General features: G+C 43.3%; 1 protein-coding gene across 5 annotated transcripts in view; it reads left to right on the top strand.

Moving 5' to 3' along the window:
- Positions 1 to 27,386, top strand: part of mast2 (microtubule associated serine/threonine kinase 2) — a 240,637-nt gene that overhangs the window by 167,146 nt on the left and 46,105 nt on the right. For 3 of the 5 annotated variants that reach the window (XM_034179340.1, XM_034179344.1, XM_034179343.1), the window contains 6 exons: positions 7,701 to 7,776; positions 9,928 to 9,948; positions 10,211 to 10,289; positions 12,693 to 12,847; positions 22,475 to 22,550; positions 23,906 to 24,115. In XM_034179340.1, the coding sequence (XP_034035231.1) occupies positions 7,701 to 7,776; positions 9,928 to 9,948; positions 10,211 to 10,289; positions 12,693 to 12,847; positions 22,475 to 22,550; positions 23,906 to 24,115 (617 nt within the window). The remainder of the gene's footprint in view (positions 1 to 7,700; positions 7,777 to 9,927; positions 9,949 to 10,210; positions 10,290 to 12,692; positions 12,848 to 22,474; positions 22,551 to 23,905; positions 24,116 to 27,386) is intronic. The other 2 variants (XM_034179341.1, XM_034179342.1) reach the window with 2 other exon arrangements.

Below are 27,386 nucleotides of genomic sequence, written 5' to 3'. Positions count from 1 at the left end.
TCACAGGTGTGCCATATCAAGATGCTGATTAGACACCATGATTAGTGCACAGGTGTGCCTTAGACTGCCCACAATAAAAGGCCACTCTGAAAGGTGCAGTTTTATCACACAGCACAATGCCACAGATGTCGCAAGATTTGAGGGAGCGTGCAATTGGCATGCTGACAGCAGGAATGTCAACCAGAGCTGTTGCTCGTGTATTGAATGTTCATTTCTCTACCATAAGCCGTCTCCAAAGGCGTTTCAGAGAATTTGGCAGTACATCCAACCAGCCTCACAACCGCAGACCACGTGTAACCACACCAGCCCAGGACCTCCACATCCAGCATGTTCACCTCCAAGATCGTCTGAGACCATGCACTCGGACAGCTGCTGGAACAATCGGTTTGCATAACCAAAGAATTTCTGCACAAACTGTCAGAAACCGTCTCAGGGAAGCTCATCTGCATGCTCGTCGTCCTCATCGGGGTATCGACCTGACTCCAGTTCGTCGTCGTAACCGACTTGAGTGGGCAAATGCTCACATTCGCTGGCGTTTGGCACGTTGGAGAGGTGTTCTCTTCACGGATGAATCCCGGTTCACACTGTTCAGGGCAGATGGCAGACAGCGTGTGGCGTCGTGTGGGTGAGCGGTTTTCTGATGTCAATGTTGTGGATCGAGTGGCCCATGGTGGCGGTGGGGTTATGGTATGGGCAGGCATCTGTTATGGACGAAGAACACAAGTGCATTTTATTGATGGCATTTTGAATGCACAGAGATACCGTGACGAGATCCTGAGGCCCATTGTTGTGCCATACATCCAAGAACATCACCTCATGTTGCAGCAGGATAATGCATGGCCCCATGTTGCAAGGATCTGTACACAATTCTTGGAAGCTGAAAATGTCCCAGTTCTTGCATGGCCGGCATACTCACCGGACATGTCACCCATTGAGCATGTTTGGGATGCTCTGGACCGGCGTATACGACAGCGTGTACCAGTTCCTGCCAATATCCAGCAACTTCGCACAGCCATTGAAGAGGAGTGGACCAACATTCCACAGGCCACAATTGACAACCTGATCAACTCTATGCGAAGGAGATGTGTTGCACTGCATGAGGCAAATGGTGGTCACACCAGATACTGACTGGTATCCCCCCCAATAAAACAAAACTGCACCTTTCAGAGTGGCCTTTTATTGTGGGCAGTCTAAGGCACACCTGTGCACTAATCATGGTGTCTAATCAGCATCTTGATATGGCACACCTGTGAGGTGGGATGGATTATCTCAGCAAAGGAGAAGTGCTCACTATCACAGATTTAGACTGGTTTGTGAACAATATTTGAGGGAAATGGTGATATTGTGTATGTGGAAAAAGTTTTAGATCTTTGAGTTCATCTCATACAAAATGGGAGCAAAACCAAAAGTGTTGCGTTAATATTTTTGTTGAGTGTAACATTCCTCAGTTTTGCCACAACTACATGGAGAATGGGTTACCAATGGGTTTAAACCATGAACCTTCTGTTGGGTTGTTTTGCTGACTAATTAGGCCGCACCCATACTACCCCAACCAACCCCAGACCATGTTTATGTTCCATTATGCCGTTGAAGAAAAGTAATGCCACATACGTTCTAAAGTTTATTTCATAAAACTCTGAAATCAGCAGTTATCTTACAGTTGCAGTTTGTCAGAAGGCACATGGGAGACTCCAGCCTAGACGGGTTCAGGTTTCCTGGATTAAAGCCCTTCTCTGTTCCACTCCACCTCCAACTGCAGTCAGTAATCCAGTTAATGTGGAATCCAGGATCCAGTCTGACTGCAGAACGCGGTGGTGTTTTACGGTGACGTGTGCGTTCTTCAGTTGGAGTTGTTGAATAATTCTGGGATTTTTATTTTATGAGAGCAGATGTTGAGGCTCTAACCTTGTTGTTTTTGAGCTGATCTGGATTCAGACACCGGCTTCCTGTTGGTCAGTGTGCACGTGGGGAATTTGTCCTTGTGCGCTGTTTTTTTGCTTTTTAACTCTTATTACTTACAGCTGATTAATTATGAAGTCAAAGTCGAGCTGATCTTGAATGAAACTCATTAGTTCTCCTCGTTTTCTCATCAGCGCTGTTCTTTTTTTTTTTTTTTAGCCGTCATCATGTTGTGAAGCTCTGAGTGAAGTTTTTTGGTTTTAATGAGCTGAAATGTCTCTTCATCTGTCCGTCCATCATTCTGATGCTGTTGCTATGGCAGCGGCGGCACAGTTTACTCCGTCTCTCTCTTTGTCTGTCTCTGTCTCTCTCTCTCTCTCTCTGTCTCTCTCTCTCTCTGTCTCTCTCTCTCTCTGTTTCTGTCTCTCTCTCTGTCTGTCTCTCTCTCTGTCTGTCTCTGTCTGTCTCTCTCTCTGTCTGTCTTTCCGCTCTGCTTCTCTTTGGGTTCTGTCTTATTTATTTCTGATTCTTATAATCCTGTATCTCTGGTTCTTTTCTCACCAGGTTCTGATGGTCATAAAGTTGTCAGTCACGCGCTTTAATATGTGATGTTACTGGTAAATAACAGACACGCCCACTGTGCACAATTAACAGGTTTTTGTTGTGTTTTTTTTTTTTTTTTTTTTTTGTCTGATTAACTTTGTGAGATGTGGTTGGTTTTGTGTTTTTTCAGTCGCTGGCTACTGTTCAACTTAGCGTGCACCGCTGGAGGTCGTTAGCGTCCCTTCGCTCCCACTTCACATCTTCATAACAGCGTGGTTGCATTTTTAGATTCTCTGTCTGGCTCCGGTCTGATCAGGATTGTCATCATGGTTCAGCTCTCATCAAACCCTTTAATGGGGCCAGATGAGGACCAGCCCTCCCCAAAAATGACTTTTATTAAATGGTGAAAGTCTGTGAATCTCTCTCTCCTGCCACCCCCCCCCCCCCCCCCCCCCCCACACACACACACTCTTTTTCCTTTTTTCTTCTTTTTTTCTGTCCGTGTTAACCTACTTCAGTGAAAATGAATATGTAAATGATGCCTGATGCACATTATTCATATCATCTTCTCATCACTTTGTGACCAAACTGAAACGTTTTGCCTCGTCCTCAGTACAAACCTTCACGTGTCAGAACAAATCCAGATGACTTGGAGATGATACCCTTTGGTTCTGGCGCTGCTTTTGCCCAGACATGAAAATTTTCAGGATTTTTTCTTGAATTCTGGATTGTTTAGGACAATTTGGACAAATTATTCCTGACGTCTTTCAAGCATCTGCCAGGCTGCCAAAATTATCCTAAAAATAAAGGTATGATTCTCCTCCTGTGGCCGCTCGTAGACCCTCACGTGTCTGACGGTCAGGATGTTTAATTCTTGTGCCTGTTTAACCTCATGGAACACACTTGTGGGCGTGGCCTGGTCAGCCTCAGACGGGCTTTTTAAAATTTATTTTTATTTTTCTCCCCAATTCCAAACAGAACATGTTATCTGATTGGCTGGTGCTCCGTCCGTCACAAACAGACGTGTTGCGTATTTAAAGGACGTGGTGCACAGAATTTGTAACTCTGGCTGTCAGAGGTCATGTGATGATATACGTGCATTAATTTGTGCACTTCTGTGAACAGTCTGTTTTTGTCTCTGTTGCTGTTTGTTTTGATAGAATTGTAGCATTGGCTACGTTAGCTGATACTAACAGTGCTCTGCGTTATAGCTTTTGGTAGGTTAGTTGAAGCTAATAGTGCTATCAATTCTGGCTTTGGGTCCATTAGCCAAAGCTAACAGTGCTATGAATTGTAGCTTTAGCTCGGTTAGCCTGAGGGTTGGTTTTCATTTTGGGAGTTAAAAATAGAAAAACCCAAATGCTTAAATGAACACAGACGTGTTATAGTTGTGTAAAATCGTGCACTCCCACAGCAGTGAGTGTGTTGGTTTCTTAGCAGTGCGCTCTAACGTCTGTCCCTCCATCTTGTTCTTAGTTCCAGTCTGCGACAGCTGAACCATGTTTCTCAAATCCACAGAGACAGAACTAATACTCATTGGGATAAATTTGTCCTTGTGGCTGAGAGCGGGGTGTCGTTCGGTAAAGGTCGTGGTGTGATTGGCAGCTCCTGGCTCCTTGCCATGGTAACCGTAATGAAGGACAGCCATGCGGAGAGGAAGGCGGGTCACACTGTCACGCTTTGCTCAGCTTGTTTTTCTTGTCACAGAACATTTTCCTGCACCTCCTCTCCAATTACTGGCAGGATTGTGTTTTCGCTCCACGTCGCCCCCACGAGGAGACAAGTGGCACAAAGCTGGTTTTACATTTGCATCTGTCTCCCATTCTCACACAGTTCTTGGTCTTTGCCAAATTAGGTCACTGTTGCTACAGAAAACCCCAAATGTGACAGCTCTGTGGTTCTGTGACGAGATTGCCTGGAAGGGGAATTCTTCTTTCATTTACGCTTCATTTGGCTTTTTTATTCACTTTGAAAAAATGCATCATTTATTTTATTCCTGCATGGAAAACTGGAAACATTATCCAAAAAGGAATTCTGTTTGTTTCTCTTCAGCCGGTTAGCTGTGACATGCTGAAAGTCACTAAATTTAAAGGGTGGGGGGGGACACTTGTGTTCATCCAAACCAGAAGCAAGTCCTCTATAAGCAAATGTAATAAGCAGTTAGTCACTCTAACCACTAGGAGGCAGTGTTGTGGTTGATTTGGTCGAGGAGACTTGTTACCTGAAGTTCCATAGTTGTTGTTTTGTCTGTGAGGCCTGAGTCGTCATAAACTTATTTAGGATATCGCCACAGAGTGATTAATTACTAACAACGTGAGCTGTTTGTTAAATAATGAACACATTAACAGATGGTATTAGTCGATGACATATTAAGATTAGTGTACTTGCTTGTTAGCCAGCATGCTAAATCTCAGTTTTCTTTTTAACTGAGAAGTGTCAGGACCCAGTCCTATACCTAGAAATTACAAACTAATACCAGAATTTGGTTCTTGAACTTCCAACTGGCACTACGTCTTGTCAAGTAGCGATTTGGCTCCACTCGGAACCACCTCAAACATAACTGGGCACAGTTCTGACTGGGGTTGGGTATCGAGAACCGGTTCTTTTCTGGTATCGTTAAGAAATTATTTGATCCACTGATATCAATACTCTTGTTGCTTAGCGATTCCCTTATCGGTCCTTCAGAGCAGCCATTGTTTTTGAGGGTATTTATCGGAAAAATTATCATTTCTCTACGTTGATTATAGACCCTGCAGCGGGTCTGTAATCAACCGTTTCTGCAGCATGACTCCACTTTGAAGCGTGAACCAATGAAGCAATTTTTCGATCCACTGGCTCGTTGGTTCTTTGATTTGCTGCTCTTCAGAAACGGTAAGCCCGCTCCTTAACCCCTCTCAAAGCCATTAAAATATCATGAGTCACTTTTGTGTGGATTAAAGTCTCTAACTGGGACTCTTGTCTTGTTGCAGTCAACAAACGAGAATCGTCCTCCGTTCTGTTGGCACAGCTCCAAACACTGCGTGGCTCTCTGTCAAGACAGAGTCCGCTTGGAATTAATAACTTCAAAATGAATTGCCACTTTAAATAAAATGACACCTCTTACAAACACTGTAATACAGACAAGAGACTACAATCGACTAAAACATTTTTTTCCTCCCAAAATGAGACGTCCTGCATTCTTTATGAATTACATCTTGGCGTGCTGCAAGAGCTCAGCTCAGATGTATGGAAAGACATTCATGCCAATAATGTCTGAAAGGAAATGCTTTTGACAAAAACTACAGATTTTGTTTATTTCTATTTATGTTCAGAGATCAAGGATCCACCATGTAGAGTTTTTATGTCCAAAGTTTAAGGATCCAGTAACCAATTTCACATTTATTTACTTTAAGACTCCATAAAATGTTGTTCAGTTTCAATTCACTTTCAATTTAATTGACTTATAAAGTGTCAAATCACAACAAAAGCTGTTTCAAGGTATCTCACATAGAACACACCCATCTTCAACCACTTAATCCAGTTAAGGGTCGCGGGGGGCTGGAACCTATCCCAGCAGTTATAGAGCGCGAGGCGGGACACACCCAGGACAGGACGCCAGTCTGTCGCAGGGCCACAAACAGACAAACAGTCTCACACACACATGCATATCTATGGACTATTTAAAGATTCCAATCCACCTAACCCCATGTCTTTGGATGTGGGAGGAAACCGGAGCACCCGGAGGAAACCCACGCTAACACGGTGAGAACAGGCAAACTCCACACAGAAAGGCCACAGGCAGGAATTGAACCCATGACCTTCTCGCTTGAGGCAACAGTGCTAACCACTAAGCCGCCGTGCTGCCCTCACATAGAACAGCTCAATATAAAAAATTTAAGTAAATAAATAAAAATTAAAAAATTCGAATACATCATTAAAAACAGAAGTAAAATAATAAAACAGATAAAAAATAAAAACTATTCATAAGAAAGAGAATAAAAATAGGCTTTAAGTCTTGACTTAAAAATGTCCACGGACTCCGACTGTCTCACGGTCGCAGGAAGACCGTTCCACAGAGCGGGTGCACGATAAGAAAAAGCTCTTTGACTCGTTGACGTAGAAAACCTGTAAAACCTACTTTTAGTACACAAAAAATTCACAAGAGGTATCGATAAGGAATCGCATTGATAAGCGGAATCGTTAATGGTATCGATATCAATAAAATCTTATCGATACCCATCCCTAGTTCTGACAAACCTCAGTGCAGTCACCGTCGAGTTGTGCCGTGTTTACGTCACGCTGCCGCTGTTCAGTACACGGTACATTGATGACCAACAGGTGGGTCAAACACTGAGCACCGCGCTCATTTCCCCCAAAACTCACATGAGCCACGCTAAGTCGAGAAAACTCGCCAAACTCAGCCATGTGTGAGAACTGCTGAAAGGGAACCTGGGATTTATCAAACTGGGTTTGTTTTTTAGATGTTTGTGTTTATCCTTCGTAGAGCCCATCAGCAGTCAGCTTGTAATGATTAGTGAAGCACAGAGCCACTGACTGTAACAGGTGAGGTGAATGTGCAGGTGTTTACCTCTGAAGGGATCTTGTCCACGCTACCAGTTGTTTATAATGACAACATTACACACAGAGCGGCGCCAAGAAGTAATTTGCTGTATTTAGTTTTCCATTAAGTCAGCCGCTGTCTGGCTTTGAGCCGCCTGCTCTCGGGTTTTGATTGGGTCCATTTTGGGATTTGCGCCGCCTGCTCACAACCCACTTCAGACATGTGAGTTGTCAATAGTAACATTGTCCATGCTGTCATTCAAAGGAGCCCAAAATATCTTATTTTGTATGATAAATTTAAATGCAGTCAGTTTTATTTTAGAACTGTTACTAGTTAGTTATTTTATTACAAAGTGTCCAGTTTTTATTTACCATCTGTGATACAAAGCAGAAAGGTGCTGACTGGAGTTCACACCTCTGCCAGCAGGGGGCAGAGTTTGAAAATGCTGTTATGGTCTTTACAGTCATCCTGTGAACAGACAAACTTGTTTTATGATTTGGCCACGCCCACTTCACACCTGGTCAAGAATGAATAGTCTGATTGAGCTCTTCATTCTTCTCTTTCTCTCTCTCTCTCTCTCTCTGTCTCTCTCTCTCTGTCTGTCTCTCTCTCTCTCTCTCTCTCTCTGTCTGTCTGTCTGTCTGTCTGTCTCTCTCTCTCTCTCTCTCTCTCTCTCTCTCTCTCTCTCTGTCTGTCTGTCTGTCTCTCTGTCTCTCAGGTGCCAGTCCTTTGGACAGCCCTCGAAACTTCTCGCCCAACACGGCTGCACACTTCTCCTTTGTTCCCGCTCGCAGGTGAGACACCTGTGCACGTGTTTGAGGGTCACGTCTGAATGGTGACACGTGCACACAGAAAAAGAAAACAGCAGTGGGTGGTTTTACTGATCTTTGGTCTCATGGAGGATGGACACTCAGTCATGGGATTGTTCCTTGTCAGTTAAGAGGTCTTCACCATATCGTTGGATCTAATCACCAAGATTCCGCTACATGAGACTGCAGGCAGTGATGACATCATGACCGGTCAGCCGCGTGTTTCAATCCTGGATTAATAAAACTTTTATCTTTGCTGATTACTGTCCGTCTGGACTCGTGTTCATCTTTTAACTGTCACATGTTCACACGTTCTGGTTCACATGGTTTAACATAACGAACTTAAATGTTGGTTTTGTCCCATTTGAACACTCTGCAGGCTGATTTTCACTGCACCTGCGAGTTTTGCGCCTAAGTAGTCGCAGCTTGATATGGAGAGAACTCAAAAATGTCCTTTATGCAGAATGAAGTGCCCGACGGGTGCATCGTTATCTATCTATATCCCAGGGACAACAGCTGAAAACTAGCTTTTGAGCTAATACAGACACATTTACAGGAACGTGCATTAATGTGCTCTCTCCCTGTGAAATAAACTAACAAATAAATAAAATGAAGATAATTTATTTGACAAAAATTGGCAAGTGTTGGAATCTGTACATACATTTTACAAAGTGCACACAAGTGTTGCAGACACTGGAATATATCCAGGATACCCCCATACCATACATGTGCTCTCGAGTCCGGTCCATAAATATTTGGACAGTGGCACTTTATGGAAAATTGCCTCTGTGCATCACCACATTTGAATAGAAAGAGGAGAAAAATCAAATTGTACGTCAGATTTCAGCTTTCATTTAAGGGGCTCAACAGCAGTATTTCATGGACCTGAACCGTACAAACTCTTTTATGTTTGGTGGAGTTTTAAATATGACATGCATAATAAAGGGGTTTTGATGAAATAATAACTATTTAAAATTGAGAAGTTTTGTTTGTTTGTTTTTTGTTGTGTGCAGTCTACATCATTTATTAAAGAACTGTAAGTGATAATTCCTATTTTTACAGTTTCTGGCTTTGATAAACATAGTTTTGGCACTTTTTAAAAAATGTAAGAAAATATGCTTCTCAAGCCTCCCAGTGGGTTGTAAAGTTCAACAAGTCATAGACATTTTATGGGACATCTGGTTTTATTGGATATCCACTCACTCTCCGGCCACTTTATTAGGTCCACCTGTTCAATTGCTTGATAACTCAAATAGCTAATCAGCCAATCACAAGTACGACTCAGTGCATTTAGTCATCCAGATGTGGTGAAGACGATTTGCTGAAGTTCAAATAGAGCGGAAGAAAGAGGATTTAAGTGGCTTTGAATGTGTGGTTGTTTATGCCAGATGGGCTGGTCTGAGTATTTCAAAACTGCTGATCTACTGGGATTTACACCCACAACCATTTCTAGGGTTTACAGAGAATGGTCCAAAGAAGAGAAGATATCTAGTGAGCAGCAGCTGTGTGGATGAAATGCCTTGTCGATGTCAGAGGAGAACGGACAGACCGGTTGAACGGACAGACCGGTTGATGTCATCATGTCAATATGGACCAACATCTCTGAGGGATGTTTCCAACACCTTGTTGAATCTATACCACGAAGAATAGGAGACTGTAGTCTCATTTGAACCCTCCGTGATATCACGGGATTTGACCACTTATGGGGACCTCCATTTAATCTGCAACACATGTCCACTTTCCCACCACATCGTCACTTTTTCTTTGCATGTTCACTTTGTTTGCATGTAATTTGCCCAAAACCCCATCAGACATGCTGTTTTTTGTCCCCTGGAAGTAGAGAAATGACATCATATGCGCCATATTTTACCCCTTTCGCGCCCGGCCCTGAACGAGACTGCACTGCCCTATTAAGGCAGTTCAGAAGGCAAAAGGCAAGGTGTACCTAATAAAGTGGACTTTGAGTGTATTTAGGCTTTATTTAACTGGGTTTGTCCGACTGAGGTCAGAGGTCTCGTTAAGCAGTAATACCACAGACACTAAACGTGTTTGTTTGCTCTGAGTGATTGATGCTGCTTTGAGGAGAGCTCATTGTGAAGTTGATTGACAGCTGCTGCTGTCTTCTCTCCCCCACAGTCACGGGCACAGGGCTGACAGGTAACCTCTTAGTTTTGACCTTTGACCTGACCCCTGCTTCTTTTTCCTGTTCCCTGTCCTCCCGCCTCCCTGCATGGCTGAATGACATCATCAGGTGGTGACTCCTCTTTCAGAATTTTTTTGAAGCAGGCGTGTTCCCATCATGCTTTAGCTGCACGTTGTCATGTTGCCTCCTCCAGCTGCTTTGTGTCGCTGCTGTCCAGGATTTCTACACTGTTTTTAGGGGTTTTGATGATTCTTTTTTTGTCTTCCTGTCTCGTAGGACGGATGGCAGGCGCTGGTCTCTGGCCTCGTTGCCGTCCTCTGGATATGGCACCAACACCCCCAGTTCCACCGTCTCGGTAAATATCAGTTTGTCTGCATGTTAATGGCATCAGAAAACCTCAGAGAGAACTTTGATCTGCTCCAGACCATCAGACCGGATTAAAGTCCTCCCGGCTCTCCTTTTGTTTTCTTACACAATCCCAGTTTGCTGATTCTAACTGCTTCAGCTTCCTTCTCAACAGTCCGTCCTTCTGGTACCTGCCGCCTGTAGAATGATTTCCCAGCATGCTTCAGAAGCCGATTAGCTGACTTGTTGCAGACACGCTGAACTGCTACCTCAGTCTGCTAACAGGACGTGTTTTATCATATTTAAAGAGCGATAACTGCCGTCAGGACCACAAATTCAGTGATTTGAAGGGAAAAAAAGAGATTTAGTGTGTTTCTGAACAACTTTAGATCATCAAAAAGGTTCCAAATCTTTTGTGTCAACAAACCTAAAGGGCTGTGTCCAACAAAACAAGAAGAAGAAGTGGGGTTGGAATGATGCATCGTGTATGGTGATAATTGTATCATGGGGCCTGTAACGAATGGAAGTTACTTACTAATCATTCCTTCTAGAAGATTCATAATTGATTTCAAAATATACACATGGGAAACAGATGACATCTTCAAAATAATTTAGCTTAAACATTTACTGAGCTGTATCAGGATATGTATCCAATTGCAGTAGGTGCGTCTTAATACGTATACAACCGATATGCAGTGTGTCATATAGCTAGTGTATCATTCCACCACTGGTTTATTGTCTTTGCACATACATGGATACATACAGTAGTGTTCAGAATAATAGTAGTGCTATGTGACTAAAAAGATTAATCCAGGTTTTGAGTATATTTCTTATTGTTACATGGGAAACAAGGTACCAGTAGATTCTCACAAATCCAACAAGACCAAGCATTCATGATATGCACACTCTTAAGACTATGAAATTGGGCTATTAGTAAAAAGAAAAGTAGAAAAGGGGGTGTTCACAATAATAGTAGTGTGGCATTCAGTCAGTGAGTTCGTCAGTTTTGTGGAACAAACAGGTGTGAATCAGGTGTCCCCTATTTAAGGATGAAGCCAGCACCTGTTGAACATGCTTTTCTCTTTGAAAGCCTGAGGAAAATGGGACATTCAAGACATTGTTCAGAAGAACAGCGTAGTTTGATTAAAAAGTTGATTGGAGAGGGGAAAACTTATACGCAGGTGCAAAAAAGTATAGGCTATGGTGTTGGGCCTATATATCGCGTACCAGGTATCATGGATCAGTTTGGATATGTCAAAATACTTGAAGAGGTCATGTTGCCTTATGCTGAAGAGGACATGCCCTTGAAATGGGTGTTTCAACAAGACAATGACCCCAAGCACACTAGTAAACCAGCAAAATCTTGGTTCCAAACCAACAAAATTAATGCCTCGCAGATGTGAAGAAATCATGAAAAACTGTGGTTATACAACTAAATACTAGTTTAGTGATTCACAGGATTGATAAAAAAGCAGTTTGAACATAATAGTTTTGAGTTTGTAGCATCAACAGCAGATGCTACTATTACTGTGAACACCCCCTTTTCTACTTTTTTTTTTTACTAATAGCCCAATTTCATAGCCTTAAGAGTGTGCATATCATGAATGCTTGGTCTTGTTGGATTTGTGAGAATCTACTGAATCTGCTGGTACCTTGTTTCCCATGTAACAATAAGAAATATACTCAAAACCTGGATTAATCTTTTTAGTCACATAGCACTACTATTATTCTGAACACTACTGTACAGCAAAGTTTGTCCTTTGCATTTTACCGTCCTAATTACATTTGGACGCAGTCCAACCACTAGGGACAGTGGACAGTCACAGTTTGGCACTCAAAGACCAGCTCCAGGGACAGAGAAAGGAGCAGACCCTAATCTGCATGTTGTTGATAGTGGGAGGGAATCCTAGGGAGAACATGAAAGAAAAGGTGGAATCGAACGCCAGACCTTCTTGCTGCGAGGCAACCGTGCTAACCACTGAGCCACTGTGCTGCTCTGACAGTCTGCGCCAGCGTTTCTGTTGTCCTGTAATGGTGGAATACTTAAAAACCTTGTGGCAGATAAGACGTGTACTTGCTCACTTGGTGGTATTACTTTCTACGTGATCCTATTCACAGTACCACGTAGTACTGCAGTGTGTACCTGTGCAGCTTTTCAGTTTTACCTCTTAATGTTTGTGACAAAAAAAACGTTAGTGTTGGAAGGTTAGCATCTCTGCGACCTTACTGTACCCATAATTCTCTTTTCTGTGTCAGCGTTGACAGACTCGTTCAGGCTTAGACCGTGCTTATCATCGCACTGACGCCGCCATCACACCAACGCCGCTGCTGCGCTAATGCCATCGCTCCGCTAACGCTGCCGTAGCTGCCATGCTGGTGTAACTGTGGTCCCTCTGTGCTCCTCCTCTCACAGTCCTCCTGTTCATCTCAGGAGAAGCTGCACCAGCTGCCCTTCCAGCCCACGCCAGATGAGCTGCACTTCCTCACAAAACACTTCAGCTCGGAGAGCATCACAGACGAGGAGGGACGCCGCTCCCCCGCCATGAGACCACGCTCCCGCAGCCTCAGGTAGGACATTGTCACACCGTTTCACAAATCAGCTGGCAGTTTTCTCTTTGGACATTCGAAGATGTGGATGGTGGTTGTGGGAAAACTGTTGAGTGTTTTGACCTGCTGAGTGTCAGGTAGAGATGTCCATCTGTAGCTTTAATGGAGAAAACGGTCAGGTGGCGCCTGTCATGTGTGACACCGCTGTGGTCAGCGTGATGGAACAGTTTTTTCAGGTGGAATTCAGTTCATGGACCTTGTCAGAACCAAGTGGAAATATACAGTTGGGATATAGCTTGGGACTCCGACGAGGGCGGTTGCATCTCCTCCTCTCTCCTCTATCTCTGCTCCTACCTTCAAGTCCCCTACTTCACCAGACTGTGAATTCTTCAAACTATATTGGATTAACCATGGAATTGATCAGCTGGTCTCTGAACTATTGACACCATTTTTTTCAACAAGGAGATCAGGGCCGGGGGACCCTGCATGCCCAGATGGAACCTACCCTGCGGGCTATGTTCTTGACGCCTGGGAGACGTGGCGTATTGCATGCTTTGTGCCATTCTCTGTGGAGGACGTCAAGGATTTATTTATATTTGGTTTCATTGTCGGAGCACTGGTACTTATTGGTTTATGTGCTGCCCTGACCTACTGGAAAATTGGCAAGACGGCTGCCACCAGAACCACGACCCCTCACTGGTCCGTCATGATTGAGTTGGCATTGACAGAGAGTGAAAGCATGCTCCCACCTCCTCCCTACACCCGCGCCTGTCCTCATCCCGCACCCCATCCTAGCCCCCGTTCACCCCACTCCCTTTGCCCTCCGGGGTGCTGTGCAGTTTTAGCTGCTGTATGCCCCCCCCCAAGCTGATGGTGGCGTGACTACATGTTGCTGCGGCTCCCCCACACTCACATCGCCTCAATTCGGAAAACGGATTGTTTCAAGTTTAGTACACATAAACAGTGTCAAATGTATATGTGTTGTCTTAATTCTGGTGTGTGCCATTATTACAGTAAACAAGTAATAATTGTGGATTAATTGCTCTATCTTGTCTGTGGTAATTTGAGTGTGGATGTAATCTTGTTGTTGCACTTGTGTACGCTCTTTGTGTATGCTCTCTGTGAGGCGACGCTCTGTGTGGAGGTACTCCGTGTGGAGGTGCTCCATGTCAAGGCGCTCCGTGTGGAGGCGACGCTCTGTGTGGAGGTGCTCCGTGTGGAGGCGCTCTGTGTGGACGCGACGCTCTTTGTGGATGCGCTCTATGAGGTGACGCTCTGCATGGAGGTGCTCCGTGTGGAGGCGCTCTGTGAGGCGACGCTCTGTGTGTAGGTGCTCTGTGAGGCGGACCTCCCTGTGGAGGTGCTCTGTGAGGCGATGCTCCCTGTGGAGGCGCTCTTTGAGGCGACGCTCCGTGTGGAGGCGCTCTGTGAGGCGACGCTCCGTGTGGAGGCGCTCTGTGAGGCGACGCTCCGTGTGGAGACGCTCTGTGAGGCGACGCTCCGTGTGGAGGCGCCGCTTTGTGTGGAGACGCTCGATGGCCAAGGACGTAATAAAATGATCAGCATTTATTTATTTGTCTGTTAGCAGCATTATGTCAAAACTACTGCACAGATTGTGACAAAACTGTTCACCACAGGTAGATATTAGACCAAGGAAGGTTCCACTGAATTTTGGAGGTGATCCGGATTGGTGGAAGTCAGAAATCTCTGATTGCTCTTATGTTATTTATTCATTCTTACCGTTTATAGTGTTTATTTAGTGTAAATTAAAAAAGAATGTTTAAGCTACATCTTGGGAATATATTAAAACTTTTTTCATTACAGTAGTTAGTAAATTTCATTGGAACGTCTTAGAGAATTTCATCTTTTATTAACACCCCCCCCCCCCCCCCCACCACACACACACACACACACACACACACTGAGCTGTTCCAGAGGAATCATCCGTCTTGTCATCACACCGAGTTCGTCCTCGTCCTGCTCAGCTGACGTCACAGTCAATTAGACGTCTCACTTCCCGTGCTCCCCCAATCCAAATCTGTGTCTCATCTAAGTTACTTCAATTATTCACCAATGAGTTAGTGGTGTGTGTGTGTGTGTGTGTGTGTGTGTGTGTGTGTGTGTGTGTGTGTGTGTGTGTGTGTGTGTGTGTGTGTGTGTGTGTGTTTTTAATGCATTTTTATGAACCACAGAGCAGTGGTGGGCACAGTTCCAATAACTGATAATTGTCAAAGATCATGTTTTCATTATCGGATTATCTTTTTAGATAACTTTATCTGACTAATTATCTTGCGATACATTTTTATATGATAATTTTTAGACCAGTAACGTGGTAAACAAAGCTGAACAGCTACAAATATTTATAAAACTTAAAATCAGTTGAGCACCTACCTGTTAAATGTTTCATAGCTGATGTATAGTTCTACTCTCTGCAAAACAGAGAAGAGCTGCCTTAAAAAGAAACCGCTCTATCCTCTGCAGACAAAAAAAAACAAAAAAACAACTCATTTCTTTTAACCCCATACTGATACGCGGGCAGTATCACCCAAGTCATCCAGAGGCATACATTTTAAACTTATGGTTCAACTTTTAACCAAACTAATGTCAGACATGTTATTTAAATTACTGTCATGTCTGAAGTTTTATAAAATGAAAATATCAGATATATGTTTTAGTTTTAAAGTAATGCGCTAATTTTTAATGTTTTAGTGTGGACATGCTGTGCCCAGCAGTGCATTATGGGTAGGATAGGATAATCTCAGTAAGTTCACGACATGAGAAATGCATTTGAAACACTCTGATCAGGCTCTACGGACAAGCATTAAACTCTAGTGCCTAACACTCTAATGAATATATTCTCTGGGTTTATAGATGTTGTTATTGTGTCTGCGTTTATTCAATTCCACGCATCTTAAATGTAGCAGACACGGATTATCTGGAATTTTGTTTTGGCAAGTTTTCAAGGTCTCTACTGCCATCTACTGGCCAGTAGTGTTCATTCGCCCTATTGACGTATCCCATAATCCCTTGTGTGCCAGAGAGTCGCTGCAGTCAACACATACAGAATCAACACGATGACAGTTGTAAATTAATATTATACTACAGAAAATATATATATATATATTTTTTTTTTTGCTTTTCGTCACGTTAATAAGAGACTGCTGCATGATACCCTGAAAACTTGCTAAAACAATTACAACAAATAATCTGTGTCTGTTATATTTAATCTGTATGGAATTTAATAAACTCAAACCGAATTTCAGACATATTATATATATTAGTCTGGAACAAAGAGGACAGTGTTGTAAAGAACAATAATCTAGACGTTAAAGAGCAAACTTCACTTTCCCCAGAACGACATGATCAGGAAGTGATTGTAGCTCACAGCAGCTCCCATTGAAAAATAACAGAGAGACAGACTGTGATTCTCACATGTTTACATAAAACACACGCAGTAACAATGTCTATAAACCCAGAGAATATATTCACGAGAGTTTTAGGCACAATATAAAAAACAACGTAGTTTGATTAAAAAGTTGATTGGAGAGGGGAAAACTTATACGCAGGTGCAAAAAATTATAGGCTATGGTGTTGGGCCTATATATCGCATACCAGGTATCATGGATCAGTTTGGATATGTCAAAATACTTGAAGAGGTCATGTTGCCTTATGCTGAAGAGGACATGCCCTTGAAATGGGTGTTTCAACAAGACAATGACCCCAAGCACACTAGTAAACCAACAAAATCTTGGTTCCAAACAAAATTAATGCCTCGCAGATGTGAAGAAATCATGAAAAACTGTGGTTATTATTGTGTGTTGGGGGGTGTGGCTGGACATTTTGGTGTTCTTTTCTTTTCTTTGCTCTCCAGGTGGTATGAAAACTGATTTGTCTGTGGAGAAGGTGCTGGCTGAAGAGTCCTTCACCCTCATCAACGTTATGTGCAGCACCTGTGGATGGTGCTCACATGCAACCTTAAAGACTTTCAGCTGAAGCAGATAATTAGGTGGCGTTCTGCATTTAAGCCATGTGTGATTCAAGCAGAATTGCCGGGAACTCGACCTTGTGATGTTCGTTTGTGAGACGCTGAGGACCGCGCCTGGGTCTGACACATCGTGCCTGAGAAGGAAGAAGGGTGAGGGACACATGCTGTCAGCACACATCAGAGGTGATTAATTGTTGACAGTAACTTGGTATTTTGTTACGCAGTATATTTGAATTGTGATGAGAATTGTGCAGCTCGCTTCTCACTGCCGTGGCGTGCGGACCGGTGATCCTCCACCTGTTGTGAGAAGCTGCTCATTTGCATAAAGCTTAAATACAGACCTGAATGTGTTGCTGATAGTGTGTGCCTTTTGAAGGATATTGGTTGTAACTGCTGACTTACCTCACCTCTTCTATCCTTCGCAGAGAGTCGGTTTGTCGTGTCCACCTGGGGGGTGTTTGGCGGTAACAGTGAGTCCAGAAGCGCCGGGCTTCGATCCTTTTAGGCGCTGGAGAGCGTGCCAGCCTTCACTCCACCAGACTGACGCTGTTTTAGTTTGTACACATTGTTATGCACCAAAGGGTGGAAAAAATAAATTGTTTTGTTATTGGAACCGCTTTCTGGTTATTTTAGCGCTGGGTTCCGTCAGATGCAGGTCCGCTCCTCAACCCGCGTCGACACATAACAGTTATACAACTAAATACTAGTTTAGTGATTCACAGGATTGCAAAAAAAGCAGTTTGAACATAATCGTTTTGAGTTTGTAGCGTCAACTGCAGATGCTACTATTATTGTGAACACCCCCTTTTCTACTATTTTTTTTACTAATAGCCCAATTTCATAGCCTTAAGAGTGTGCATATCATGAATGCTTGGTCTTGTTGGATTTGTGAGAATCTACTAAATCTACTGGTACCTTGTTTCCCATGTAACAATAAGAAATATACTCAAAACCTGGATTAATCTTTTTAGTCACATAGCACTACTGTTATTCTGAACACTACTATATATATATATATATATATATATATATAAAACATCTCGGAGCAAATGCACGCCTTGCTCCTCATCTTCTAGGTCATTTGTCAATATAATGATTCTTTTTTTTTTTTTTTTTTTCTTGCTGCGAGGCATTTTTTATTTAATTTTTATGACTTCCCAGACTTGACACGTAGAGCTGCAGAAATGTAGGCGTGTTGTAATTAGCCTTTGTCTGGCTCCTTGTGTTCATTATTTCCACCTTCAGCCGGCTTTAAAGTGAAGCTCTGCTTTAATAAAGGCTCAGAGCTGCAAGAAGAATCACAGAGGAGAAGATGTTCAGAGAGAATGAAAGCATGTCTGGAACGCCCTGTGACCTTTACTGATGGCTTCTTCTCCAAATTCAGACATGAAGTTTTTAATGAAAAGGAAAGAAAAATATATCAATATTTTTTTCCTCTATTTACCGAACAAATGCCCCATACAATGTAAAAAATAACTTCACGTAACCGTGATTCCAAAATGAAAACTTTCTGAGCAGATCCTTGTGAGTCATGTGACATGGAATATCTCGTCCAGATTGGTGGACACTGGGGGCAGGGGGCTGTCTCTCATTTATTTCCTGTGCATCCTCCTTGTTAACTCTGACTGTCTGAAGTCTTTTACACTGAATAAGGAGTTGATGAGTGGTGGGCGGGGCTGGAGCAAAATACTGGAATCTATAAAACAAGATCAAGACTCACCTGGATCTGAAAGATCAAACCTGGGTTCAGGTTTGGTCTCAAATGTCTTCATGTCAATGTTGAGAACATTAGCAGAGATAAAATTTCAAATGTCATAATGATGTTTGACTCCGGGTCCGAACGTGGAGGCGGAGCTACCAGCTCTTGGACTCTTTGAGTGAAGCGGACCTGCTGTTCTACTTGCAGATGTACAGACGCCGCATGTTCTTACTGTCCGTGTTCCATGCTGACATAATGACGGACGGCCCGCATGCTGTCTGGCCGTCATTTCTCATTAAGCTCCTGATTGGACGAGAGCCGCCGATGGATGACTTCAGGAATTACCTCATCGCACAGGCGAGCACGTGCACACCATGATGGATGACTCATTTACATCTGGAGCTCGCTTTCAGAGTATTACCTCGCCGGCGTGTAATAGACCTTGTTTGAAATATTTCTTTTTAATTTATTATAATTTCTGGAAACGTGTTCCCCGTCTTTATCTCCTGTTCGTTCATTCATTCCACCGTTATTGTAAATCTGTTGTACACTGCAGGAGAGATCTTATTTACACTGTAGCTGAGCAGGAAATTAATTTAGAAGACTGCAAAACTTTTAAAAATAAATAAAAACTAACAGTAAAATAATACAAATTAAAACCTAACATCAGCTTAACCCTTAGAGCTCAAAGGGTGTTTTCTTGATGCTACCATACATGAAGAAATTAGCCTTTTGGGTACTTTCTTTTATTACGGTGTCCATGTATTGCATATCAAAATGTTCAGAACAATCTCACCTTTCTGAATGTGAGACATTTCATTGTACACCCCCGCCCCCGTACAATGAGAGTAAAGATTTGAATTGTCCCATAGATAAAAATGAAGAAGGCTTCTTATTGTTCTATGTTGCAGGCACACTGTGAGAAAAACTGGATCTTTCAAATACAGTAGAACCAGCCAACATCTCTGTGATCCAATAGCCTGACCTGATCCAGTTCTAGGATCTCACATTGAAAAAAGGCATTGAAATAATGAAAAGGGGTTCAAGACCAATAAGAGCCCAAAGAGGGCCATCCAGCTTTGGCATGTAGGTCGCTGTGATGACAGCTGTTCATCGACCCATGTCAGAATGATGTTATGTGGGCGGTTCCTCAGCCTGGTTCTGCCACAGTGTCCCTCACCTGTGCGCTGGATCAGGTTCAGGAAAATGAGTCCCATGTTTGTAGTGACATAACAAGGCAACTCTGGGAGTATGTGCTGGTGCTGCACTCTGCCATGGAACTGCCTTGACTCCTGGATGGCAACCACCCAGGCAGACACCTGGTCCATCTCCAAAGTAACCATCTGTCTGCTGCAGCCAGGTGAAACGTTTACATGTCAATGGTCTTCTCCAGGTACTTTGGTCCACAACACTCAGCCACTAGAAACACACTAAATGCCACAATGCAAGTTATCCTCCTCATCTGAGTCGAAGTCGTGGCCTTCGGTCACTGGTTAGAGTCTGTATCGCTGATGTCATACCTGATGCATCGAGTCGCCCTCATCTGGCTCTCACCAAGTAATCGGCAGCACCCACCAACTCATCCGGTCACCTTGGTTTGGGTCCAAATTGGGACCATACAGTAAGACTGGAAGTACCAGGAGTCCAAGGACTTTGACCTTTGACCTCCTTATTCAAGACACTAAATCCCAAAACAGGTCTGCCCCGCGGACTTCACACGAGAGAACAAGGTTTCAGCATTTAAAGGCTTATTGTTCATTTAAAAAACACTCTTGAGATCGTCTCCTTTGTTTGGACTGTGTGTTAAAACGACGATGCTCCGCTGACAGTTTCATATCCATCAAGCTTGTGATTCAGATCTTTTTTTATTTCCTGTTGGGAAATGATTGACATGTTGAAGTCTTCTTCTGTGTAGGAACGTCTGTTTGCGTCATGAATAATGCAGCGCACTGATGAAGTCTGAAGGTGTTCGTGATGACGGGTTCAGCTGCCACCGTACTCACACTGCTGTCGTCGCCGAGGATCCCGCGGTCATTTTGTCTGCATGTGGGCGACGGATTGAGGAGGTGATGTAATCAGAGGAGGGGCGTGTCCCACGAGAACGCACATGGGGAAAATTGACGGTCTTCAGGGATTTCTCTGTCTGTCAGGTCCTGAAAACCCGCCAGAACTGATGCACTTTCTCGTGCACGGCTTCACGTCTTTGACAGTTCATGTGCACGCCCCCCAGGATTCTGTGTGTGCAGTCATGTGAGGAGTTGATGGACAGCAAAATGACGTGATCAAGACCCAGCGTGCTGTTAGTATGTGGTTCAGCTGTGACCTGAGGGGTTGAGTGCAGTCTGACATCTTTCCTGCTGTTTTACTCCATCAGAGTAAAAGTCCATCAGACTAATACGATTCATATGCAGCATCTGACGATTTTCTGGCAAACTGTTCAGTGAGTTGTTCTGAAATTTAGTACTGACGGTCCTCGGGGGAGGGGGTGTCTGCGCACAGGAAGATGGACTTTCTAATTGGTTCTCTGGAGGCATCCAGTTGTTTTAGAGCAAACACAAAGTTTTCTTCTGTGTGACATGAATACCAGATTTTTTTGTTATATTGTGAACACGATACAAGTGAAATATCCAAAAAAAAAAAAAAAGAAAACTGAGTTCACTGCTCGTCCTGCGTTCTCAGAGTTTGAGTGACAGAAAGACTCGGCACGTTTTACTTCCATCACCTCAAAGGTCAACGTGTCCAGTCGGCTTCTGATTGGCTGCTTGTCAAACTTGGCAAAATTCAAACACAGACTCACTCTGCAGAAAACTCATATTTATTTATTTGACAGAGACTTTAAATTAACTGTAAATTGTGGTTACAGTATTTTGTTTCACACCTAAAAATGACTAGAAACCTGACTCATTAATCTTGTTACAGAAATTAAAGTTCTCTGTTGCCAACACCACCTGTTGCCAACACCACCTGTTGCCAACATCAGTTGAGCTGTCAAAAGCAGTGGTGGCCACTGCTCCACACAGAGCATCTCCACACAGAGCACATCCTCACAGAGCATCTCTACACAGAGCACCTCCTCACAGAGCATCTCCACATAGAGCACCTCCTCACAGAGCATCTCCACACAGAGCACCTCCTCACAGAGCATCTCCACATAGAGCACCTCCACACAGAGCACCTCCACACAGAGCACCTCCACACAGAGCACCTCCTCACAGAGCACCTCCACACAGAGCACCTCCACACAGAGCACCTCCTCACAGAGCATCTCCACACAGAGCACATCCACACAGAGCACCTCCTCTCAGAGCACCTCCACACAGAGCATCTCCACACAGAGCACCTCCTCACAGAGCACCTTCACACAGAACACCTCCTCACAGAGCACCTCCTCACAGAGCACCTCCACACAGAGCATCTCCACACAGAGCACCTCCTCACAGCACCTCCTCACAGAGCATCTCCACACAGAGCACCTCCTCACAGAGCATCTCCACATAGAGCACCTCCACACAGAGCCCCTCCTCACAGAGCACCTCCTCACAGAGCATCTCTTCACAGAGCATCTCCACACAGAGCACCTTACAACAATATTAATTCAAATTCATGTTTTAATTGCACATGGTCCCTTTTAAATAAATTCTTAACCATCTCCACCTGGTTTTACCTTAAACTCTGGGACATGATCACAAAAGGGTTTCTGTAAAAAGTTTGATGGTGAACAAATTATGATTTGGCTCCAAAAAACAATTCAGTCTGCAGATTTTTTTTTTCTTTTTAATCTCTGCTGTTATGAGCGATATTGTGAGTCCACTTGTGTGACTTCAGTGGTGTAAACTGAACATGCAGCATCACCATACTGAAGTTTTGTTGAACAGGTTTTTGCACTGGCTCCACTTACGTGTGTGTGTGTGTGTGTGTGTGTGTGTTTTTGTGTGTGTGTTTTTTGTTTTGTTTTTTTTTCCAGCCCGGGGCGTTCACCAGTGTCGTTTGACCATGAGATTGTAATGATGAACCACGTGTATAAGGAGCGGTTCCCCAAGGTTTGTACTGGACACACGTAAACGTCTTCCTGCCACAGGCGGTAAACCTCCACCGGAATGATCTTTAAAATCCATGTCACCACCTACTTTCAGTCAACTCTCCTCTGACCCAAAGATCATCTCAGTACGACCCGTTAATCAGGCCTGGACCCTGTCTGTGGACCCGGAGGTCCACTGGTGCCGGCTACTCTCCCTCACAAACTTAAGTGAAGCCAGAGGACAAACGCAAATGATCACAGATGATTAAAGACGTGTCCGTCCTGAAGGACAGCAGGACGGATTAATACAGTGTTTGACATGTCCACATGACTGTTTGAAGTGAGGGAGGCAGACAGATGGTCCAGTGTTTAAATAATGCATCAAGTCTTGGAAAAATACCAGGTTCTGAAATTTGGCTCTCTGAGATGATTCTCGGTCACAACGACGCACTGTCACTTTAAATAAAGTTATTACAACATCAAGCATTACAGATGTCGTGCCCCGAAATAAAAAACATTAAACTTCTGAGATCATTAAAGGTGTTTAGCTCTTATTTTGTATTCACATTAGCTATTAAAAAATACAATAAAAAAGCAGAAACTTTATATTTTTCTTAGTTTTATTTGAAATAATGGCAACTGGTTAATAAGGGGCTTATTGCACGAAACGCCCACTAGGGGGTCAAGACGAGTATACCATGGCACATCTTCCAGGAAGATGTAAGTAAAAGAACTGATACGCATCTTAAATATCAGCATACAACTGCAAAGTGATACACAAAATAATGATAATTATAAAAACATCCAAAGGATAATGACTGTTAATAATAAATAAACAATTCACAAGAGATAAAATGACTGATGTCAACAGTCAAACTGCACGAAGTGCACCAAACCAAACCAGTTATGATCATTTCAATGGCGGAGAGAAATCGATCGGCGGCACAACATTAAAGTAAAGCGTGTCCAACCTCAGGCAGTAAATCAACATGATGTTGACATCATCAATCTTTGATGAACAGAAAAAACAAAATAATTTATAGGAAATATATAGTTAGCGGGCTAACCAGTGCGCCCCGTGTAGCCTAGCTTGTTAACTGTGGCTTTAATGAGAGACTGTAGCATCAAATATAAATCATTCAAAAGATGTATAATATGATGTCATAAAGTCCGACACGGAGCGTTTGTAAGCGGGTTCGGGTTCAGCTCTGACCGCTTCGCGAGCGATAATTTAAAGGTGGAACCCAAGTGTTAAAATACTGATTAACTCGTTGTTTGGGGTTCATTTTCTTTTTCCGCTCAGTGTGTCTCTGTGTGCATGTGCTTCTGTGTGCTGATTATTTACATGCATGTGACTCATCCCCCCCATATCTTCAGGCCACAGCTCAGATGGAGGAGCGTCTGGCTGAGCTGCTCGCCTCTTCAGCCCCGGACAAAGTGTGCCCGCTGGCGGACGGCGTCCTTAGTTTCATCCACCATCAGCTGATCGAGCTGTCCAGAGACTGTCTGGAGAAGAGCCGCGAGGGCCTCATCACCTCCCGCTACTTCTACGAGTTCCAGGAGAGTCTGGAGAAACTGCTGCAGGATGTAAGTCCACTGAGAGTCCGGGACCCCGTGTTTCCTCTGTTTGTGCTGTTACAGAAGATGTCGACGTAGGTGATTGTTGCATTTATGCTGATTGGCTGAAAGCAAACATATCAACCAATAAAAATGCGACCCGGCTTCCTCCAGTCAAACACTGTAAATGCGGCATGACGCCGGTCAACCACGAACCCTGGTGTCCGTGGATCCGTGTGACAATTTCCTGCATTTTAGTAGGGACAACTAAATAATAATGCAGTCTGACTCGCGGGTCGCTGCGTCCAGTCGTCCTCGTGTTAGCGACGTGCAGTCAGTGAAGATTCTGTCAGTAGCACTTTAACTTTTTTGGTACCATGTGCCACTTCCTGATTTATTTTGAACTACACATACATTCTTGTTTACAAAGCTGGAAAAAAGGTTTTTCACTTTAATACTTGATTTATGTATTTAACTTTTTTAGTCCTTTGGCTGAAGATCCATCAAGATTCGCACGTGGTACATCATCCAGTTATTTCCTTAAAAAAAAACAAATGTAGCATTCTTCTTCACTTTAACACAAACCGTCCCTGAGGGCGTGTCTGGGCATCAAAATGACTTTCTTCAGAGTCTCTCGACCATATTTTTTGATATGGAAATAAAATAATTTTATTCCAGGTTCCAAATGTTTCAGCACGTTTGGCAGAACAAAAACAGGACTTTTAGTTTGGCCGCGTGTGTGTCGCGCCGTGTTTCCTGCGTTACGACGGCGCACTTTGTTACCTGTTTGTTGGCTCACACGTCTGAGCGCCACGGCGGTGTGATGTCATCCGGCGGCACATTCCTCTGCAGCTGCTCTTTGTGTTTTCAGGTTGGCAGCGGTGATGTCTCTATTAACTGGTTTTCCCTCGTGGGTGGGGTTTGGGGGGGGGGGGGGGTTATGGCTCCCACCGGCCTCATATTGACCTTCTGTTCCATGGGGACACCGCCGCTGACAAACTATCTCTCAATCACACCGATTTTAATTTCACAGTCCAGCGGTCGCCGGGGGGGCTGATGGATTACTCTCCACGACCAGGAGGTGGGAGGAGGAGGAGGTGCACACGGAGAAGGTGGGAATTCTGTGGGAAACCGTTGTTTCTTGATTGGCTCTCTGGGGGCGTACAGGAGAGGGCGTGCACGTGTGCGCACCGGCACATCTGGAGCACGGTACGCAGATGGTGTAGCTGCGACACTGGCGCCATCATGACATCAATTAGCTGCCATTAGTGAGGTTTTTTTTGAAGCGGTGGAGGGCGGAGCAGGCGGTCAGAGGATGAGCAGGTAGATGGAGGCATGAGAGGAGCCTCGTCTGATATTTTTTTTGGAGGTTTAGGTTTGTTTTTGTTTTTTGGGGTTTTTTTTTTTTTGTGGAGCCATGTCTGGCATCTCATGTCAGAGGACGTTGGAGGAGGTGCTGGAGGAGGTGATGAGGAGGAGCGAGTGGAAAGGTTTTGCCCACAGTTGGGAAGAGGAACCGGCCCCGGAATGTGCAGTTGAGTCAATTTCACGTCTGTTTGTTTGATCCAAGGCTCATTAAAGTGATGATGATGAGGAGGAAAACACCTACAGCTGTTTGTAGATCAGTTTAAGTGACAGCATGCAGCTCTTCAGGAATAATTGTTAATTATGTTTAAAATGCTAAAATGTGTCAGCTTTGTAAATCAGGTGGGGTTTTTTGTGTGTGTGTTTGGGGGGGGGGGTCCTGAATATAGCAATAACACCAAAAACATTTGTCTTCATTAATTCTGAAGGTGACATTCTGGTCCATGTTCTAATTTATCAGTATTAATTTACTGATATATTTACTAATTTATGTTCTAATTTATTTATCAGCCCATGTTTTATCAGTATTCCCCATAATTTTATTGACAAAAATTCACCAACTTCATTTTATATATATATATATATATATATATATATATATATATATATATATATATATATATAGTTTTTCAGTTCAAAGAGAACTGCAGTCAAGTTATTTTATTGATTCTTCTTCATGATTAACGATATTGGTTTTGTTTTTTCTTTTTCTTCTGTAAAGTGTCATAAACACTGCAGATTCCTCTTCCAGTCTCCCTCACTGACTGGATTTTGTTTGATCACAAATCAATGAGCCGAAAGTCATTTTAAGGTGATAATAATCACAGAAGAGGGAGACTCCAATTTTGAAAGGCTGCAACCAAAATTTGGTGGTTTGACTTGCTAAGTGATTTAAAATGATTTTTTGAGCTTTAGAATAATGTATGACATTCCACTAATTCATTGGCTTCCTGTTAATTCTAGAATAGAATTTAAAATTCTTCTTCTTACTTATAAGGTTTGAATAATCAGGTCCCATCTTATCTTAGGGACCTCATAGTACCATATCACCCCAATAGAGTGCTTCGCTCTCAGACTGCAGGCTTACTTGTAGTTCCTAGGGTTTGTAAGAGTAGAATGGGAGGCAGAGCCTTCAGCTTTCAGGCTCCTCTCCTGTGGAACCAGCTCCCAATTCAGATCAGGGAGGGACCAGTTTTATTCACTTTATACATGCTTCCCTTAGGCAGTATTATTAGACGGCATTGCTTAAATTTTCATTGTTACGCAGATGATACCCAGCTTTATCTATCCATGAAGCCAGAGGACACACACCAATTAGCTAAACTGCAGGATTGTTTTACAGACATAAAGACATGGATGACCTCTAATTTCCTGCTTTTAAACTCACATAAAACTGAAGTTATTGTACTTGGCCCCACAAATCTTAGAAACATGGTGTCTAACCAGATCCTTACTCTGGATGGCATTACCCTGACCTCTAGTAATACTGTGAGAAATCTTGGAGTCATTTTTGATCAGGATATGTCATTCAATGCGCATATTAAACAAATATGTAGGACTGCTTTTTTGCATTTACGCAATATCTCTAAAATTAGAAAGGTCTTGTCAGAGTGATGCTGAAAAACTAATTCATGCATTTATTTCCTCTAGGCTGGACTATTGTAATTCATTATTATTAGGTTGTCCTAAAAGTTCCCTGAAAAGCCTTCAGTTAATTCAAAATGCTGCAGCTAGAGTACTGACAGGGACTAGAAGGAGAGAGCATATCTCACCCATATTGGCCTCTCTTCATTGGCTTCCTGTTAATTCTAGAATAAAATTTAAAATTCTTCTTCTTACTTATAAGGTTTTGAATAATCAGGTCCCATCTTATCTTAGGGACCTCATAGTACCATATCACCCCAATAGAGCGCTTCGCTCTCAGACTGCAGGCTTA

This window comes from Thalassophryne amazonica, chromosome 10, assembly GCF_902500255.1.
Source record: "Thalassophryne amazonica chromosome 10, fThaAma1.1, whole genome shotgun sequence".
NCBI classification, from domain to species: Eukaryota; Metazoa; Chordata; class Actinopteri; order Batrachoidiformes; family Batrachoididae; genus Thalassophryne; species Thalassophryne amazonica.
Note: the sequence above shows the minus strand (reverse complement) of the source record. Positions and strands in the feature narration are given on the sequence as shown.